Source organism: Papaver somniferum, chromosome 1 (assembly GCF_003573695.1).
Source record: "Papaver somniferum cultivar HN1 chromosome 1, ASM357369v1, whole genome shotgun sequence".
NCBI classification, from domain to species: domain Eukaryota; kingdom Viridiplantae; phylum Streptophyta; class Magnoliopsida; order Ranunculales; family Papaveraceae; genus Papaver; species Papaver somniferum.
Window position 1 is genome coordinate 160,977,121 of NC_039358.1, and position 20,841 is coordinate 160,997,961.

The 20,841-nt window shown below is 38.3% G+C and overlaps 4 protein-coding genes across 5 annotated transcripts; 3 read left to right on the plus strand and 1 right to left on the minus strand.

Moving 5' to 3' along the window:
• The first annotated feature begins 5,471 nt into the window (after positions 1–5,471).
• LOC113305893 (endonuclease 4-like) lies at positions 5,472–8,705 on the plus strand. The gene is made up of 9 exons (XM_026554886.1): positions 5,472–5,783; positions 5,913–6,087; positions 6,174–6,281; positions 6,394–6,449; positions 6,755–6,838; positions 7,220–7,312; positions 7,746–7,813; positions 8,050–8,123; positions 8,364–8,705. Exons 1-9 carry the CDS (start codon positions 5,532–5,534, stop codon positions 8,480–8,482), a joined length of 1,029 nt encoding a protein of 342 aa, XP_026410671.1. The 5' UTR covers positions 5,472–5,531; the 3' UTR covers positions 8,483–8,705.
• Positions 8,706–8,923: 218 nt separating this feature from the next.
• Positions 8,924–12,755, plus strand: LOC113305900 (endonuclease 4-like). Of its 2 annotated transcripts, XM_026554897.1 has the most exons (11): positions 8,924–9,141; positions 9,304–9,378; positions 9,499–9,614; positions 9,772–9,946; positions 10,035–10,142; positions 10,265–10,320; positions 10,661–10,744; positions 11,191–11,283; positions 11,828–11,895; positions 12,122–12,195; positions 12,445–12,755. In XM_026554897.1, the coding sequence occupies exons 3-11, from the start codon at positions 9,501–9,503 to the stop codon at positions 12,561–12,563; spliced, it is 891 nt and encodes a 296-aa protein (XP_026410682.1). In that variant the 5' UTR covers positions 8,924–9,141; positions 9,304–9,378; positions 9,499–9,500; the 3' UTR covers positions 12,564–12,755. The 2 variants fall into 2 exon arrangements, with proteins under 2 accessions (XP_026410682.1, XP_026410677.1); XM_026554892.1 differs by having other exon boundaries at positions 9,304–9,614.
• Positions 12,756–12,880: 125 nt separating this feature from the next.
• Positions 12,881–15,508, plus strand: LOC113305918 (endonuclease 1-like). The gene is made up of 9 exons (XM_026554906.1): positions 12,881–13,130; positions 13,553–13,733; positions 13,868–13,975; positions 14,052–14,107; positions 14,209–14,292; positions 14,415–14,510; positions 14,611–14,675; positions 14,776–14,849; positions 15,126–15,508. The coding sequence occupies exons 1-9, from the start codon at positions 12,996–12,998 to the stop codon at positions 15,248–15,250; spliced, it is 924 nt and encodes a 307-aa protein (XP_026410691.1). The 5' UTR covers positions 12,881–12,995; the 3' UTR covers positions 15,251–15,508.
• Positions 14,685–20,066, minus strand: LOC113305913. The gene is made up of 4 exons (XM_026554904.1): positions 17,612–20,066; positions 17,326–17,403; positions 15,550–16,937; positions 14,685–14,875 (listed from the first exon to the last, which is right to left on the minus strand). The coding sequence occupies exons 1-3, from the start codon at positions 19,928–19,930 to the stop codon at positions 15,555–15,557; spliced, it is 3,780 nt and encodes a 1,259-aa protein (XP_026410689.1). The 5' UTR covers positions 19,931–20,066; the 3' UTR covers positions 14,685–14,875; positions 15,550–15,554.
• Between the last annotated feature and the right edge of the window lie 775 nt (positions 20,067–20,841).

Consider the following 20,841-nt stretch of genomic DNA (forward strand, 5'->3'; position numbering starts at 1 on the left):
TCTATTTTCAAACCACCATCAAGCTCTACCTGCAAAGTAAGTAGATTCAACATTACTAACAATATATGGAAAGTTAAAATCTTCTCTACTAGGACGTATCACTAATATAATCTTCTCTTACAGACTCATCGTTGCAGCTGTCAAATTTGCAAGTCAACTTCTCATCTAGCCTTGGACTGTCCTTTTATTTATTCGAAGTGTAGAAACTGTGATGGGACACACCGGTTTTGGATTGCAAAAACTGATGACGCTGAAAATGGAAGAATCTTGGTGTTTGAATCACCCAGAATGCGAAGAGTTTCAATGGTTAGACAAAGCTGTCGAATTATCGGAATCAAGAGAAAAACACAAAGGCCAATGCAATCCTATTGATGGGTGTGATGGGTGTTATATGAAGGGAAATGAATATGTTGAAAGAGAAGATGAACCAATGAGGATGGTCCTTGACACCGAGCTTCCAGACGATGTCTTCGAAAATATTCGCGAAAGGCTCAAAGGAAACGTAATTGTTGAAAAGGGATGGAAATAGATTATGAGATCTTCTTAAACCAAAAGTACTCCATTTCATGTTTTTTAGTATGTTTTAATTTAAAGTTTCATGTTTTTTAGTATGTTTTAATTTAAAGATTCAAATGTAATGTAATAGATTATATAGGAATGAAATAAAAAGAGCATCCGTAACAGATCTATAATCAATCCCGAAATTATAGTTTTATCCAAACCAATGCCGGAATTCTGGAATAATTTAATTTCTGAAGGGTTTACAAAATGCCGGCATGGAAAGATATCTTATTTACCATGCCGATTTTCTGGAAAACTGTCCAAGTTTTAAAAAATCAGATTTCCGACATGGATTCAATAAATATATCCATGCCGGCACGGTCCAAATTCTACAAAGGAACTTGAACCCTTTCATGCCCACTTTCCGGTATGGTTTTTAGAAAAACATTCAATGTCGGTGTTTGTTGCAGCATGCAATAATAATTACTCATCTACACCAGAATATATGTCGGCGCTGGTTAACCAAAACATTTCAATGTCGTAGCCTTTGGTGTAAAGAAAACTTACAAAAAAACATTTTACTAGAAATCTAAACATGTTCAACATAAACCAAACAATTGAATTGTGCTTAAATGTTCTTAATCCAGGTATCATAAACCAAAAGTAAACCAAACAACTAAAGAGTTCATCATGAGTTACAAACAAAAACAAGTTCGAAATTGTTCAAAACGTAACAACCACCATCCAAATGAAGAAACACAACTAAAGAGTTCATCACTTGGTTTTTTGCTTCTTCGCTATGACCACCTTCCTTGTTTCCCCAAACAAAGCTTTTGCATTAGGTTGACTCTTGCAGGTAATAAAACATGTAGTTGGGGTGGGCTTCATCACCATTTTCCGCAAGCTCCAAGTTACTAATATCTACCAAACGACGTGGTTCCCTATCCCTCCAATGTGTTGGTTCTGGAATTAGGTCATACTCTACCTTCAACTTTAAGGTAGTTGAATAGCTCAGAGAACGGTCAACTTCGTAACTCTCAAGAGAGGCTGTCTCGGAATAAGGTAATTGCTTATATCCAAGTTGTTGCATGACACGTTGGGGATCAGCCATAACGTATCCCTTTGGGTGGAACGACGGTCCATTGTAAAATGCAACGTTATTAGACCTCAAAATTTGGTGGTTCTCTCTATCCTCCTTGTAAGGGTAGAACACAACCTCTTTGGTAGTCATCGCGTCCAAAGCCAATCTCATATTTGTCAGTCGACGATTGTTACCGGGTTTCAGAATATTGTTGATCTCGTATCTCTTAGCTCTAGGATCCTCGGGATCGGAAAGGTTTTTGATCTTCAAGAATTTGTAGTTCGTGAAAAATGTTGGGAAGTGTTCATAATCCCACACCTATACCAATATGGAATGGTACATATAAAAAGTAGTAAATTTTGTTTCTAAATAAGGGTACATGTGAACAATATACATAAGAACATAAGTTTAAAAACAAAATTACCTGGAGTAAAGTAAAATTCCCGGTAAATTGGTTTGTAATAACCTTAGAGGCCCTTCTCATCTCCGCCATCAAATGTACCATTACCACGGTGCCCCAAGAATAGGTAAAGACCTCTTCCAACAGATCTAAGTATTGAAGGTGGTTTGCACTAACCCTGTTGCCACTAGCGTCAGGGAATACCTTAGTGCCCAAGATGAATAACAGGAACACAACGGCTGTATAACGAATTTGTGCGGGGTCCCATACATATTTCAAACTTCTTGCCTTCGTGTTTTCGAACTTATCCTTAAGGAAATTCAGCTTGATGGTCTTTGTCCTACTATTTTTAGATACATAGAAGCTTTCCAAAGAAGTTTTGTAGTCCCAACCCAAAAACTTGTTAGTCAGAGCGTGCAACTTCGGCCATTCTAGGTCCGGACACTTATATCCTTCTGCAACTGATTTGCTGGTAAAATTCAAACCTAGAATGTTCTGAGCATCATCAGGGATCAAGGTCATCTCCCCAATCAGTAAGTGCATGGTATCAGTTTCACCATGATACCTTTCGACGAAGCAATTGACTGTCACAGAATCACACATCACATAATTTTCAACCAAACCATATAAACCAGACTCCCTTACTAATGTTTGGACCTCTTCACATTCCGTAGTCAAATCCCAATGAGACGCGGGTTGGTTTCCGCAAACACGCACGACCTTCTTATGATCCTACAATTAGGAGATAATACGATTAAGAGATTTTACATAAACACACAACAATACATGTGCACAAGATAAAAATTCTTACATAGGTTTGATAGATAGTACGAGCCCACGTGTCCTTGTATCCAAATAGCGTTTTCAATTCCGGAGCTTCACCCCAAATTCTACCACGATCAAGGTCAGGTATCATGTCATCAGTATGAGGAAGGTGCGAACCTTTAACTTTTACTTTGCCTTTTCCTTGTGTCGGTTTTTGACTTGGCCCACCATCTTCCTCTAAAACTTCGCTTTGGGTTGCTAATTGACTTGGATCAACCTCATTATCTTCCTCCCCACTTTCCTCTTCATCTTGCTCATCGTGCTCAACTGTTCCAGTAGGTTCACGGATTACGAGTTTTCTACGGTCTCCACCACTCTCCTATTTTTCCCCTCTTGTAGATGCCCCCAAACGCTTGTTGTGACCAAGTTCTTTCCCTCATGGAGGCAGAGACCCGGGAGTACCAAGATCGTTCTTCTTTCTTTTCTTAATGCCAACATCTTTAGCTTTTGCTTTATCAGCTTCCTTGGTTTAGCCCTAAATAATTATAAGACAACTCACAACCATATTTGATGTCGGCATAGATATACTAAATAACGGCATAGAATTATCAGTACCGACATTGATTCACGAAATATCGACCATGCCGAGACCAAGAAACGACATAGTAGTTTAACAAAAACAGTATGCCGGGACACGATGCCGGCATTGTCGAATAATTGTCGATAATGCCGGTAGTCTTCGGTAATTCCTAGGTTGTTCATGGATACTAAAAGAGCACTGCCGGCACAGACGTAAGAATTCAAAACAATGTCGTAACCACATACCGACATAGTATTCATCCTAATTTCACTGCTGGTACTGTTAACAAATTCCTAGAGTTTTCCTGTATATTAAAACAACACTACCGGCATAGTCGAAAAAATTTAAAACAATGCCTTGACATGTACCGGCATGGTATTCATCCTATTCTTCAATGCCGGTACTAAACATTCAGTTTCTGGTGATTTTAGTTTTGTAGTATTCATAATAAATTCAATGCCGCAACCGACTACCGACATGGTATTCATCAAAAATTCAATAACGTAACTCGGTACCGGCATTATATTCATACTAATTTCAATGCCGACATTGACTGTCACTCAGGACGACACAAAATCAAAATGCATCGGAACAGGGCACATACCAAATAAAAGAAAAATGCTCCGTGCGTATTAAGGGCACTAACCTAGTACGCTTTTAAAAACCATGTTCTCAGTCACGTCAACCAGATCTAGTGTTGACATGTGGCAGCTACTTGCTTGATCTTAGGCATCATGCGATCAAAAACGTTCAATTTATTAGCGGGTTATTTGTTTCTGCCGATTTATTTTCTAACTCTGTTCTGCTCAAAACCCCAACCAGAGAAATCAGATATGTATGAATGTATGTATTGATTGATTATTTGTTAGGGTACCAACCCTAAACTCATCATAAGCCCATGAGTAGAACTCAACTCGAAAACTGGTTGACTAGAAGAAGGAACCCATTGACTTATAAACTACCAATTAAGCCCCATCTAACCAATGTGGGACTAGGATCCCAACATCCCACCATGCTTCCAGACCCAACGTCCTCGTTGGCCCATTCTATCGACACTGACCCGAAGGTAGCCCTTTCTTTTATGGAGGCTTCACTCTCCTATCCGTATTCAATGCGGGTGACAACTACGCCCATACATAGGTGCCCCAACACTTTAATCTAGCCTATAGGTCACTCCTTCCGTGGAGCGAGCATGGGTCGTGGTGGTTGGCTCTGATACCAAATGTTAGGATACCAACCCTAAACTCATCATAAGTCCATGGGTAGAACTCAACTCGAAAACCGGTTGAATAGAAGAGGGAACCCATTGATTTATAAACTATCAATTAAGCTCCATCTAACCAATTTGGGAGTAGGATCCCAACATTATTTCACGTAATTTTGCACTCTGAATTTTACTAATGCAGTACTCTTTTAAGTAGGGCTGTCAATGGGTACCCATTATCCGGACCCGGTATATTAGGGTCCGGTTCCGGGTCCTAAAGTTGGACCCATTAGCTACTTAGGACCCGGCGGGTAATTACCCGATTGGACCCGAATTTAAACGGGTCCAAACGGGTAATATCCATTGGGTACCCGTTTATTCATTCTTTTATTCATGTTTTTAGCAAAATTATAAGTATTTTTTCTAGTTTTAGCTTTGATATTTTACTCATTTAAATTTTTTCTCTTACATTTAATCTTTATTCATAATAATAATTTTTTATAAAAATTACTTAAATCCAAGCTAAAAAGATAAATATATTAAGTTTTTGAGATTTTTTAAATAGTTTTCTTTAGACCCAATGCGTACCCGGAACCGACGGGTACCCGGGTATTTAAACGGGTTCGATTCTGAATCCACAAATTTAGGAACCGGAGCCGGAACCGTTAGGAACCGGACCCGACCTTTATAAATAGGGTCCGGGTCCGAGTCTAGTGATACCGGGAGGACCCGTACCAGTTGACACCCCTACTTTTAAGGTTTGTAGTTCTTAGATTCTTATATTCTTGACTTTTGTATTTGTAGCTAATTATTACTCCGTTGACTTTCATTGGTAGATTCACAGTATCTCGATCTCTCAGGTCCCAACAGACAGAGTAAAAAGGACAGAACAAGGATTGGTGTAATTTAGGGTTTCTCATTTACCTTGTCAGGTCTGGAAATCGGTCGTTTTAGTAGAATAGTACTGATTGAGATTTTTATCAGACAGTGTTTTGATTTCATGGAAGCAAATAAAAAGATTGTTGTTTGTTTTCTCTTTATTGAACCTCATACTCTAGGGGAAAGATTACTGGTATTTTCATGGTGCTGCGCATTGTGTATTGAACATACCATTTTGTCATGTTGTTTTTTAGCAGATATGATTCAATCCAATTTCCTCTTTTTTGGGACGGCATTTGTTCTCTTACAATTGCTTCCAGGAGTTGTAGGTTGGGGAAAGGAAGACCACTATGCAGTTTGCAAGATAGCGGAGGTGAGTCACATCACCTTTCATTAGTCTTTCCGCCATTTTCTGACAATCACTTACTATTTGCAACTGCCAAAAATATTTGTGAAAGAGTAAAATAGCATCATTGAGATAATCTATGTTTGATCATTTCAGGGGCTACTTACTGAAGATGCTGCTGCTGCTGTGAAAATGTTGCTCCCTGAGATTGCTAAAGGAGAACTTGCTGCTGTATGCTCCTGGGCGGATGAGATTCGTGTTCATTACAGCTGGAGCGGAGAACTGCACTTTGTTAACACACCAGAGTTCAGGTGTAACTATGAATACTGTCGTAGGTTTCTTCTTCTCCTGTGTTGCTTAATTTGAAATTTTCTGCTCACTTGTCTTTTATTTTGATGATATTTTTTTTCTTCGCAGGAGATTGCCATAACTCAAGTGGAGATAAAGATAGGTGTGCCATCGGTGGAATTAACAACTATACCATGCAGCTACAGAATTATCAGTGCTCCACTTCAGAACGGAAATGTAATTACCATTACTTTAGTACTATATTCTGCCGCTGTGCCGCAACTCTTGTTTATCTTTCTGTATGTTTTAGAATGTGACATAAACAAAATCTTCACTTCCTTAAACACAGATAATTTGACGGAAGCACTCATGTTCCTATCACATTTTATCGGGGATGCCCATCAGGTTTGCTTTCATAAATCCAATAACAAGAGAAATTCCCACTTAAATGAATGTTAACAAATTTACTAAAAAGGCTGTGCCTTGTTGATAATGACCCAGAAGTGGTTTTCCTGGAAAATTTCCATGTCAGCCATGTGCCTCTAGTGCTGCAGAATGACTGCATAAATGGTGGGTTATTTTCTCGATGACCCAGAGCCATAAAATGATAATATTCAGCCCCTGGAGGAAACACGCGATTCGTATATCTGTATGTTGGAGGATTCAAAATCAATTCTCTCTTAACAAGTTTTTTTCTTCTTGTTATGCAGCCTTTACATGCTGGTTTTCGTGGAGATTTAGGTGGAAACACTATATCTGTCCACTGGTTTGGACTACAAACCAACTTACATCGTGTGAGTGACCATTTTTTCTGTTTTGAACATCTCTTGCTTGTATAATCCTGTTATAGCTCTTCTGTTACACGCACAAAACTCACAGGTCCCAATGTCCTATATGAACTGGAGTCCGTGTAAAGATGTCTGTTAGATATACCCCTGTAGATCTTATTTCTTTAGTACTAGAACAGAAACTCACTTTATGCCTCACTGGTAGTTGACTGATAGGAGATGTCTAGCAGTTAGTTTTTTTTTCTTGGTTGCTTATTAGATAGGTACCAGCATCATGAAAGGTGCTATAAATTTTGACTAATCCTACCTGTCTCTCACCCTATTGAAGTGCATGATGTTGGATTTGATTATTATACTTGACTTGCTTATGTACTGATATATTTGCAGGTATGGGATAACATGATTATTGAAACGGCCATGAAGTCTTTCTACAACTCTGATCTTGCAATCATGATAGAATCCATTAATAAGAATATTACGGTATTCATTTCTTTCACATTAACTTTTGTGTTGTTTGAACCAAAAGATATGCTCAAGCTGTTCTAATTGGAATCTTTCGATCCAAATATGTTAGTCTGCTCCTCTTCAACCCCATGAGTACTTTGTAATAGAAAACAGAAGATAAGATTAGGAAAGAAAGAAATTATATTTCAAAATGTAGATTAATTGAAGAATGTTTACAAAAAGACATCCAAGAATGCTTGTCCTGACGTTTCCTTATAGTTCAAGATTTCTTACAAACAAACTAAAATGTCAGTTTACTTGTTTAAAGATTGAGATTTGTGCATGTGAAGCTTAGGATATAGCTTTGAAAGTTTATCACCCCCCTGCTTGATTATCCATTATCCTAGTTTCCTAGAGGTTTTATGTGCATTTCTTTCGCCATTAATTTTCTCTATCTTCGTCATAACAGGACACTTGGTCAGAAGACATCATCTTGTGGGAAAATTGCACCTCAATCAATACCATTTGTCCAGACCCGTAAGAGTTCTTCTTATTCATCTTCCTCTATACATAACTTGTGTCTATTAATGAAAACTTTTAGATGATGATATGATCTCAGACCATAGTTATAAAAGATAAGCGGCAATAAGGAATTAGAAGAAAAACAATTGTCAATACTTAAATAAGAAAAGCCTCTGTTAATACTTGATACTTATCATTGGCAGGTTTTCTTAAACTGCTTTATAAATGAAAGAATGAACTTCTTGTTGCAGGTATGCTTCTGAAAGTATTGATTTGGCTTGCAAATATGCGTACAAGGGCGCTACACCAGGAAGCACTTTGTCAGGTATGAAGATGGATCTCTGATCGTTACTTGTTAGATAAAGCAGTTTGAATTGACAGCACACTTGGGCATTAGTTATTCTCATGGCTAAGTTCTATAACAAAATCCAGTGTTCTTATTCAAACCCAATTATTTGAATGCATGCATAGATCATGCCTCATGAGCGGGACAGTTTGATTTGGAATGATATAATTCCCGCACATATACTTTATTTTTTTTCTTCTGATAATTGTTATTTTTTAGATGAATACTTCCTTTCGAGGTTGCCCATTGTGGAGAAAAGGCTAGCACAAGCTGGAGTCCGCTTAGCCAGTACCCTCAACCGCATATTTAAAACTCAGATGTTGATCTCAGAAGCTTGAAGCATGGAAAGTTCATTTCTTTATGGAGAGGAGTGGGAGAGAAACCTACAATCGGGAGCTACTGTTTATGCCATGTCTAAGTGGTCTGTCACAGTCAGGGGCTAACGAGTTGTCGCCAATCGGGAGCTACTGTTTATGCCTGTTTGTTTATACGTACTTTTTTAGGACGATATACATTTCTTCTGCTTCCGGTCAACAAGAAAAATTGAGTACATTTCTTCAACATAAATCGAGCTGATTAGTTTGGAAAATTTCAAAAATATGTATATCAGATATCCCACAAAGAAATTAAATTGTAATGAGAATCAAGAGATAAAAAAAGCTATATTGGCCGAATACATGAATCCTAATTGCCCGAATACTCAGAATTTTCACGAGCTAAGACTTGCCTAACGCATGTTGTACATTTCTAGTGTTCAATAGCCAAGTCTTAGCAACATTGGGCAAATTTGGTTACCATAGTAATAGTATAGTAGTGGCTGCTCCAGGCCACATACGTAGCAAAGAAAAATCGTCTAATTATTGGCTGGTTAAGTATCCGATTCAGTTACTGGAGTTGAAAAACACAGACGCAAAACCGTGGAAGTTGACTCATCACCCATAATAATCAATCAAAAACCCTACTCTAGCTAGATCAAATCGCTTATTTCAGTTTTCAGGTAATTTTCCACTTTTCAAGTTTATTAATACAGTACAGTCTAGGGTTTTACTTCTTGGATTCGTTTACTCTTTGACTTTTTTGTATTTCTAGCTAATTTGTGCTGAGTTAAGTAAGAGTATGGATGGTTTTGTTAATGAAGTTGTGTGATAAATCATTGCAGTTTCGCAATGAATTTCCTGTGTTTATGTTAAACAATGGTGTTTAGCTTTCTTCTCAGACCTAAATAGAGGAGCTGGTATGGTAATTTGATAGTTGATACAAGAAAGTTAGATAGGTAGGACGTAGTAGATTAGGAGTTATGATCTTGTAAAATGAATTTTTGATGTGTTTCAAGATATGAACTGTTATCCGGCAGAAATGATTGGCTCTAGATTCTTCTTTTTTGGGACGACCTTTCTTCTTCTACAATTGCTTCCGGGAATTCTAGGTTGGGGAAAGGAAGGCCACTATGCAATTTGTAAAATAGCCGAGGTGAGTCTCGTTCATCAATCTTGGCAATACCGCCTTCTGATAAAGTCTATAACTAGTTGTATGGGTTGATGATCATTTATAATATACAACTGCTAAAGATATTTTAGAAAAGAGCAAAAGAGCATTAGTTGCAATAGTCTATGTTTGGATGATTCAGGGGCTACTTACTGAAGATGCTGCTGCTGCTGTGAAAATGTTGCTCCCAGAAATAGCTCAAGGTGAACTTGCTGCTGTATGCTCCTGGGCTGATGAGGTTCGTTTCCATTATCGCTGGAGCGGACCTCTACACTATGTTGATACACCAGATTTCAGGTGTAACTATGAGTACTGCAGTAGGTTTTCTCTTTCTTCTGTGTTGCCTGTTTGAAATCTGTTGCTTGCTCCTCTATAAAGGTGAACTTCTGTTATTTTGCTTCACAGGAGATTGCCATGACTCGGGTGGGCATAAAGACAGGTGTGTTACAGGTGGAATTTACAATTACACTATGCAACTACAGACTTATGAGGGCTCCCTCTCAGATTGGAAATGTAAGTACCACAGTGTTAGTACTTTTTGGTGTCTTATCGGGGCCTCTGGCTGCTATTCTTGTTTATCTTTCATAGTGCTTTACAATGTGAATTAAACAAAATGCTTCCTTTCTAAAATACAGATAATTTGACGGAAGCACTCATGTTCTTATCACATTTTATTGGGGATGTTCACCAGGTTTGCTCTTTGTAGAGTAATGGAAAAATATGACGAAATAACCAATAAATTCCCGCTCAGGCATGTTCCTCTACTACTGCAAGGTTTCTGGATGATCCAGAGCCAAAATATTAACCACATAGACGAAGTTTACTAAAGAAGCTATTTGTACATACGCAAAATCAGTTTGGTTTCAGAAGTGTTTTCTGTTTGGTTTGCATGTATAAGTTTCGTGAATAAATCTGGTGCATTATCCTATTTTTAATTGTTGCGTAATTTTAGGCTTTACGTTCTTCAATATTACAAAGTGAGTCTTGTAAGGCTGTGACATTCTAATTGTTTCTTCAACTTACCGTGGCAGCCTCTACATGTTGGTTTCCTTGGAGATTTAGGTGGAAACACAATACCGATCCGTTGGTTCCGACGAAAGACCAACTTACATCATGTAAGTGCCTATTGCTTCCTTCCGACCTCCGTTTCTTTCTGTGATTCTGTCTTTTTATCATTCTTATGTTACATCTACAAAACCTCGCATATCTCAGCATCCGAATGAGATGCCTCGTGCAAAGGAATCTTTTATGCCATTCCCCTACAGCTCGTACCTTTCGAAATTGAAACAGAAACTTAAATGCTCCCTCGTTGATAGGTTAGCTGACAAGAGATGTCTAGTAGTTCCTTGTATTTGTTTTCTTGATCACTCTCTGAGTCTTGCCTCAAATATTTATTCGGGGTATTAGGCACACCGATAAGAAAGATGCTAATCAGCTTTGGGTAAACTTATTCCTATCTCTATCTTTTGAGGTGCAGGGGCGCAGGATTTGGTCTTTATACTTGATTTTCCGCTACTGCTTCTATTTGGTTTTGTTTATGCTGGTTTATTTGCATTTGCAGATATGGGATAACATGATTATTGAGACTGCTGAGAGCTTTTTCTACAACTCAGATTTTGCACTCATGATAGAAGCCATTCAAAGGAACATTAAGGTATTCTTTCCTCTCTTCTAACTTCTTTGTTGTTGCACACAAAATACATGCTCAACCAGCTGATTCTAGTTAATTCCCATAATTCAATCATGCTTGTACTCTTTCCTCTTCAACCCCATGAAGGCTATATAAAATAAAAGGGAAATGTCTTAGAAAAGCAATAGAAGTATTCTTCAGATAAAGATTATAAAAAGGATATCTCCAGGAATCAACCCAAATAAGCATGTTCAAAGAACAGAAACATCCTGATAATTTCCAGTAGACATGAAAAACCAATTTATTCTCCATGGAAGGGAGAATTATGTCAAAGTTACCTGGGGTTCCTCCCCAACAGCCTGAGCTATCCTTGTATTTCAAGATATTATAAAGCAAAATCTAATATGTCTGATTAGAAGCTTTAAGATGAAGAGTTGTGTTTCTGATGCTTGAGCTAAGCTTTTGAATCTATTAATTATCCTTGCTTGCTTATCCTAGTGTGTTTAGAGGGAATGTGTACATATGCACTTCTCTTGCACTCAGTTTTTCTCTTTGCTATTCATAACAGGATGATTGGTCAGCAGACATCTCCTCGTGGGAAAATTGTGCTTCAGCAGATACTGTGTGTCCTGACCCGTAAGTATTTCCTCTTTACATTGGTTGAAGTGGTATCAGTTGATATGCTGACATATCATAGCTTTTAAAAGATAGATAGCTATAAGAAAATACAAGAAAAAACGAATGTCTAAGATAACGGTATTTGTATTCGTTTATGTTATATCAGTTCTATCTTTTATTTGTGGACTTGTGCTTTGAAGACCCAAAACATAACCAAAAGTTATGTAACTTGTTGATGTTGCAGGTATGCTTCTGAGAGTATTAAACTGGCTTGCAAATATGCATACAAGGGTGCCACACCAGGAAGCACTTTGTCAGGTATGAAGGAGCAGTGGATCTCTGATCATTTCATGTTAGATTAAGCAGTTTAAATTCAGTATGCGCATGGGAACTAATTATCGTAATCCAGTGCTCTGTAACCCTAATCCACTTATTTGAATGCTTAACATGTACAAATCATGATTCGGGTGAAACATCTTTTTGTTGGGGCATAACTCGATTTTATTTGCAATAATATTTCCTGCCTGTATCCCTAACTTGTTTCCATCCATGGGTATGGTTTTGTAGGCTTTTACTTCTTGTCAAGGTTGCCTATCGTGGAGAAAAGGTTAGCCCAAGCTGGGGTCCGCTTAGCCAGTACTCTCAATCGCATTTTTAAACCCCAAATGTTGATCTCAGAAGCTTAAAGCATGGAGAGTTCAGAGAGTGATGGGGGAGCGAGAAACTTTTGTAACTTTAACTTTCTGTAACGTCAAAATTTGCCAACCTAAAGAGTGTTGTGTTTGATCTCTTGCAAAACAAGCCATTATCTGTAAAAAGATCGACTATTAATGGGATATCTAATAATTTTAGTGTGAAGATCTTTTGCTATTCCTCCAGTATATGCTTTATTAATTCCTTAAATTGGAAACTCATGCTTTTGGGACACTCAAAAAAATCACAACATGAAACTTGTACTCAACGATAACCTCGTCTCATCTGTATATATTATTGTCCATTACATAAGCATGTATGCATCCTACAAACTTTACATTCGCAGATTCATATCAGATTTTTAATTTTCTAGAGCTGAAATTTCCCAGTAAGTAATTCAGAGAGAGTGTAACTGGTCGGAGTAAATGGGGAATTCTGGAGGTTTAGTGAAATTGTCAGTATGGATACATATTTGTGTGTTCGGGATTGTTTTAATAGGGGCACCTGGAGTTCATGCCTGGAGCAAAGAGGGTCACATCATGACGTGCCGGATTGCACAGGTAACTGAGATTCTGAATTCCACGGGAATACTAATCCTGTTCACTCACTCGGGGTGGTTGCCCACAATTTTGATTGTTGTTTCATTTATTTTTGATTTTGCACCACTACGCAACATTTTTTTTTTTTTTGTTGTTGTTGTTGTTGTTGTTGTTGTTCTTGAACCCAGACAATAATACAGTGAGCAAAAAATGTAAGAATATTTCTATCTGTAAAACTACCAGTCCCATAAATCTCCAGCGTTACCGTTCCACATGTATTGATTTTCACCAAGATTAAGCAGAAACTCCCATAAATGCAGACCATAGAATAAACATTAATTAATACGGTTATAAGCTGCAGTAAAACTAAGAGAGTTGCTCTTTGAAGGCCTGAATGCCTCCGCAACCGAACTAATGATTGATTATTGTTAAATTGGTTTAAGTCTCTTTTAGAGGACGATGCAGCAGAAGCTGTGAGGAGTTTGCTACCTGACTACGTGAATGGTGACTTATCAGCCCTCTGTACTTGGCCTGACCAAATTCGGCATTGGTATAAATATCGTTGGACTAGTTCTCTTCATTTCATCGATACTCCTGATAACGCTTGCACCTTTGATTATTCAAGTAAGTTGTTTGCTTCTCCACTTTTGAATTGCTTTACTTTGGGTTCCGCCTTTCAATTTCTTTACATCGACTATAAATCTTTCTACGTCTGGCTGAATGAACATATTTCTACGTCTGGCTGAATGAACATATAGGAGACTGTCATGATCCACATGGAACAAAGGATATGTGTGTAGCAGGTGCCATACAGAATTTCACATCTCAGTTGATGCACTACAAAGAAGGATCCTCAGATAGACGATGTAATCCCCCACACTTTTGTGAAATTCAAGTCATCATCGGTATAGCTCATGCTTTTTCTATTATCTTAATCTGCAGATAATATGACCGAGGCCTTATTATTCTTATCACATTTTATGGGAGACATTCATCAGGTTCTTGAACATAACTTCCTCAGACGCCCTTAAGTTTTTCAATTCTGCACTTTTTAGTTTCAAAAACAAAATGTTAACTCCATTTTGTCCCCTTTGAATAGCCTTTGCATGCAGGATTTACAACCGATGAAGGTGGAAACACAATACAGCTACGGTGGTATAAACACAAATCTAACCTTCATCATGTGAGTGCTACTTCCGGTGACTATATGAGGCACCTTGAAACTGCGTCAACATAACAAGGGCTGTGAAGGGCATCATACTTGCTACTTACCTGACCTGACAAGCTTTACAAATGCTGTTTCAGGTTTGGGACAGGGAAATTATCCTTACAGCGGCAAAAGAATTATACGACAATGATGTGGAACTCTTTCAGGAAGACATAGAAAAGAATTTCACAAGTGTAATAGTTAACTCATCAACCACATTTTTTCAAGTTAAAACTTGTAATATTACAAACTCATGTAGTTTACTTGTGTGCTTTGAGTTTGTACAAAATACAGGGGATCTGGTCAGATGATATGTCATCTTGGGGAGAATGTGACGATCTTTTCTCCTGCCCAAAGAAGTGAGTACAAGTTGAAAATTCCTTAGCCTCTTACTTTGTTTCAAGTACCACTCAATTGAAATTGTCCATCTTCATTGTTTGCCGATAATTGTGTATGTAGATATGCTGCAGAGAGCATAAGCTTAGCTTGCAAGTGGGGTTACAAAGGTGTCACACCAGGAGAAACTCTAGCAGGTAAGATATCTAGGTCTCCTGATAGCCTGCAAGAAAGAAAGAAATTTAAGCACAAATCCCATATCTTAAATCCTTGTGTTCTTGTAAAAAGAATTACCCTTTTTTCAGACCTAATTTTCAGACCCAAAATAGATAAGAAGACATGATATTGTCATAAGAAAAAACACATCACTAATTACTTGGTCAGCAGTATACTGAAAGTTTCACTATCTTGGTAAAACTCTTAGGGATAATAACTAGTTCTTCTACTAATATGGTTATATTTGTCTTCCACAGAAAAGTACTTCAGTTCAAGGCTGCCAATTGTAGCCAAACGGATTGCACAAGGTGGAGTCAGGTTATCCATGATCTTGAACAGGGTATTTGGCAACCACAATCAGGCACTCTCAGCACCAACTTGAACATAAACAGTCTTAACTCAAAAGAAACTCTATTTAACTGTTTCAAAAACAGACACTGATAAAATAATACATATTGCTATTTGTACAAGGAACTATATATTTACAACACAATATATGATGCATTTTTAGTGAGGGTTTCTCCTTACCTGGTTTGAGCAACCCATGGTGTAGAACCTACTCTGGATTACCATAAGGCAGATGTACAATCTATGCTTAAGTGCAATTTAATAATTGGTAATAAAAATACACATGATGACAGGTCATAGAGCACTACAATTCTAAGAATAAGGAAAAAATACCTCGTTTAATGTCGACCCCTCCCACCGCCTCGCCGATATGGTCTTCTTCCACGTGGTGCTCCCCGATTATTAAACCTATTCTGAGCTGAAAAATTGCCTTGTGTTGAAGGTGGTTGCACTCCGTTAATCTGATCATTTGATGGTCCTTGTACTTGAGACTGAGTGTCTTGTTCTCCCACATTCATATGATGTTCATTGGGTGATCCCTGGGGTGGAACTCCTTGTTCTCCAGGGTTCATGTGTGGGCGTGGTGGAAAACCCTGAAAACCCATCCGAATAGGTCCCTGGTTGAACCCAGGTTGGGCCATGAACACAGGCATAACCGGTGGCATCCCTGGAGGGATATTTGATGGCCCATATGGCATTGGCTGTAATATCGGCCTTTGGCTAGGATTATAATGCTGTGGCATTGGGGGCCCACTTGAGAATCCTGTAAACATTTGTGGCTGATAGAAAGGCTGAGGTTGTTGATACGAGACATACGGCATTGCATTCATGGGAAATCCATTAGCGAAACCGACATTCTGCTGATATGGCTGCCCATTTGGCCAGACCATGTTGGAAGGCAGTGGATGCTGCTGTTGTGCGACACCCATGTTAGAAGGCCGTAGATGCTGCTGTTGTGCGATACCCATGTTGGAAGGCAGTGGATGCTGCTGTTGTGCGGCACCCATGTTGGAGGGCATTAGATGCTGCTGTAATGCAGGACCCATGTTGGAGGGCATTGGATGCTGTTGTAATGCAGGACCCATGTTGGGACGCAGTGAATGCTGCTGTGGAGCAGGACCACTGTGAGCCTGTGGGACCTGTGCGGTAGATGGGCCAAAGGGAGGCCTAAAATCATTTGTCATTCCTGTTCCAAAAGGGGATGGAGAACTACCGGAACCACCATGGATCTGGTGATGAGGAACACTTGAAGGTGGGAATGAAGTTTGATTGTTGTTCACGTTTCTAGGCTTCTGCTGAAACTTCTTCTTCTCAACGAAGTCCCGCTTCCCATGCTTCTTATCATCTGAAGGACCCCTCTTTGCCATTCTTTGCATTCTCTTGTACTCAGCTTCCTTTTCATCATCCGAAAATTCAGCCTCGTCAGTCAACTCCTCATCGTTCTCACCAGATGCATCATACCCCTTCTTGTAAATATTTTTGTCATTGAGGACATGATCCGCAAACTCCACAACAAAGGAGATTAGGGTACCTTCAGAAATTCCAGCAGGGACTTCCTCTTTTGAATTGTATCTAACAACGTAGTACGGGTTCTTAACAGGCCCAAAAATTTCATCCACCAATCCAAGCACTGATCTGCATTCTGTTATCCAAAGGATAGAGCCTTCATTGAGAGGATTGTGCTTCTCTACCCCTTCTACAATAACTTTAGCATCCATCATCTGAAAGTTCGCAAGCAAAAACATCAGTATCTTAGAAATTTGTACTTCACCTAAGCAAGTGAAATATTTGACAAAACAACAAGCAGCAACATAAATCATCCAGTTGACATATTTAGAAGGATATCATAGAATGCGCTGTTTATAATGTAGTTATACAAACTTGCAGTTTTCTAGTGAAATATTAAGTCAATCATTCCAACCAACAAGCAGCAACATAAATCATCTAGTTGACACATTTAGAAGGAAATTGTAGAATGCAATGCGCATAATACTGTTGTACAAAATTACAGTTTTCTAGTGAAATATTAAGTCAACAACAAGCAGCAACATAAATCATCTAGTTGACACATTTAGAATGAATGCGTATAATAATGTCATGCAAACTTACAGTCAGTACAACTCCCACAGGTAATGTCTGGTGATGTGGTTCCAAGGTGAGATCCACTTTTGGAACTGGAGGAAGATCCTGCAATACAAGTATGTGGTTAGTAGTAACATAAATTTGACCAGTTACAACTAACTGCAGATGCAGCACATTGCAATGGAACTATATATAATAACATAATTAGAGAACATAATATGATTGTAAAGCCATCATGTGGTATCTGACTTCAATTAGCAAATCTATACCTAGTTCAAGATTAACGAAATTGAGAAAGATACATAAAATATACCTGAACCTCATTCTTGGACTTAATAGGTCCTTTCACTGAAAACCCTTTCTCGTCTCCATCACTTTCCCCAATCAACTCCTCTAAATCCTTAATTTCACCTTCTTCAACATCAGCCATCTTCTCTTCCTCCTCTTCTTCATCACTTGAATCACTACTTGAAGATGACTCATCCTCGGACTCTTCATCATCATCCTCAGACTCAGACTCAGACTCACTACTATCATCACCATCTTTGCTATCTTTAACTATCTCACTACTCTCTTTATCACCTTCATCGACATTATTATCTGATTTTGTCGGATCATCAACCAAAGAAACGTCATTCCCACCTCCTTCGCTCACCATCAAATTCTTTTCAAGCAAACAATCCCTACTTCCAGAGGTAACAACAGCCTCGCTGTTCATATCAAGAATATCAGCACTCTCAGAGGTTCCAACTAGACTAACTTTCTCCAACGCTATCTCAATAGAAGAATCAATACCAATTGATTCTTTACAAGTTTCTTGAACTACAGGAATTTCCATAGAACCTAACAGCTCAGTTTTCACTTCAATGGGATTCCCGCCATTAGCAGCTTCGTCATTCTTAAGCGAAACTTGGGTATCCATGGAATCAGTTTCTTCAATGGGATTCCCTCCTCCTTCGCTCACCATCAAATTCTTTTCAAGCAAACAATCCCTACTTCCAGAGGTAACAACAGCCTCGCTGTTCATATCAAGAATATCAGAACTCTCAGAGGTTCCAACTAGACTAACTTTCTCCAACGCTATCTCAATAGAAGAATCAATACCAATTGATTCTTTACAAGTTTCTTGAACTACAGGAATTTCCATAGAACCTAACAGCTCAGTTTTCACTTCAATGGGATTCCCACCATTAGCAGCTTCGTCATTCTTAAGCGAAACTTGGGTATCCATGGAATCAGTTTCTTCAATGGGATTCCCTCCTCCTTCGCTCACCATCAAATTATTTTCAAGCAAACAATCCCTACTTCCAGAGGTAACAACAGCCTCGCTGTTCATATCAAGAATATCAGAACTCTCAGAGGTTCCAACTAGACTAACTTTCTCCAACGCTATCTCAATAGAAGAATCAATACCAATTGATTCTTTACAAGTTTCTTGAACTACAGGAATTTCCATAGAACCTAACAGCTCAGTTTTCACTTCAATGGGATTCCCGCCATTAGCAGCTTCGTCATTCTTAAGCGAAACTTGGGTATCCATGGAATCAGTTTCTTCAATGGGATTCCCTCCTCCTTCGCTCACCATCAAATTCTTTTCAAGCAAACAATCCCTACTTCCAGAGGTAACAACAGCCTTGCTGTTCATATCAAGAATATCGGAACTCTCAGAGGTTCCAACTAGACTAACTTTCTCCAACGCTATCTCAATAGAAGAATCAATACCAATTGATTCTTTACAAGTTTCTTGAACTACAGGAATTTCCATAGAACCTAACAGCTCAGTTTTCACTTCAATGGGATTCCCGCCATTAGCAGCTTCGTCATTCTTAAGCGAAACTTGGGTATCCATGGAATCAGTTTCTTCAATGGGATTCCTTCCTCCTTCGCTCACCATCAAATTCTTTTCAAGCAAACAATCCCTACTTCCAGAGGTAACAACAGCCTTGCTGTTCATATCAAGAATATCGGAACTCTCAGAGGTTCCAACTAGACTAACTTTCTCCAACGCTATCTCAATAGAAGAATCAATACCAATTGATTCTTTACAAGTTTCTTGAACTACAGGAATTTCCATGGAACCTAACAGCTCAGTTTTCACTTCAATGGGATTCCCACCATTAGCAGCTTCGTCATTCTTAAGCGAAACTTGGGTATCCATGGAATCAGTTTCTTCAATGGGATTCCCTCCTCCTTCGCTCACCATCAAATTCTTTTCAAGCAAACAATCCCTACTTCCAGAGGTAACGACAGCCTCGCTGTTCATATCAAGAATATCAGAACTCTCAGAGGTTCCAACTAGACTAACTTTCTCCAACGCTATCTCAATAGAAGAATCAATACCAATTGATTCTTTACAAGTTTCTTGAACTACAGGAATTTCCATAGAACATAACAGCTCAGTTTTCACTTCAATGGGATTCCCGCCATTAGCAGCTTCGTCATTCTTAAGCGAAACTTGGGTATCCATGGAATCAGTTTCTTTAAGCCACTCGTCTATGAAATCGAAATCAGGTATAGAAGAATTAACTAGTGGTGTTGAATATTCAGGGAAATCAGGGTCGGGAAGAGGTTCTTCTTGTTTGATGTTTTTGGAAGGTTTTAGGTTGTTAATGACGTGAGAAAATCCAACCATTTCTTGATAAAGAAATTAGGGTTTCAAGAAAGCTCTACGCAAGTTTATTTTCAAGCAATAGTAGTAGAAGTTCATTATATGGAAAAATTATAGGGGAGAACGGAGAGGTTTTTAGTTGGGAAAAGAAGCTCTCTGCTTAAACCCTAGAATTAGGGTTTGAACTTTTAAGCTTTTGATACTGATGAGTAATGACTTATGAAGTGTTGAGGGGTGTCCTAATTTAAGTTTGGTACTTTTTAAAGTGGTCCAAGTCTTTTTGGTCCTTTCGTAAAACTTATTATTTTTTTTTGGGTATATAATTATTTGAAAATATAAAACGGACAAAAATATCATTCTGTGTTAATTTCTACTTATTTTCATACAGAAGTTCATTCTGTTTGATAAGTAAGAAATACTATATGGTCCTAGAAATAATATATTAGAGAGAGTCTAGTCTATTTGACCTAGTCAAATGTCTGTTTGGTCCTATTTGGAAATATAAATTATAGTTTTGGTCCTAGAAATAATGATTTGGTCCTAGGATGATGTAATTGTCACTAGGTAGTGGCAGAAATACCCTTTTGGTGCCACATATATACAAGAATCAGTAAAGAAAAAATCTTTTTTAGATTTACTTTCTCTCTCATATTTATTTTTAGATCTAATCTCTTTCTTTTTTCTTCTTCTTCTTTTCTTCTTGGTAATAATGGCGTCTCCATTATTTTTTCTTCTTTTTCTTCCTGCTACTGTTGAATACGTTGTTGCTGCTCATGTTGGTGATGTTGAAGATGAACTTAGGGTTTACGATGATGAAGATGAAATCATGTTATTTCTTGATGTTGCGGTTATATATGATGAAGACGATTTACGACGAAATCCGTCGTTGTTGTTGAAGATCTTGATTTTTATGAAGATGTTGAAGACGAAGATCT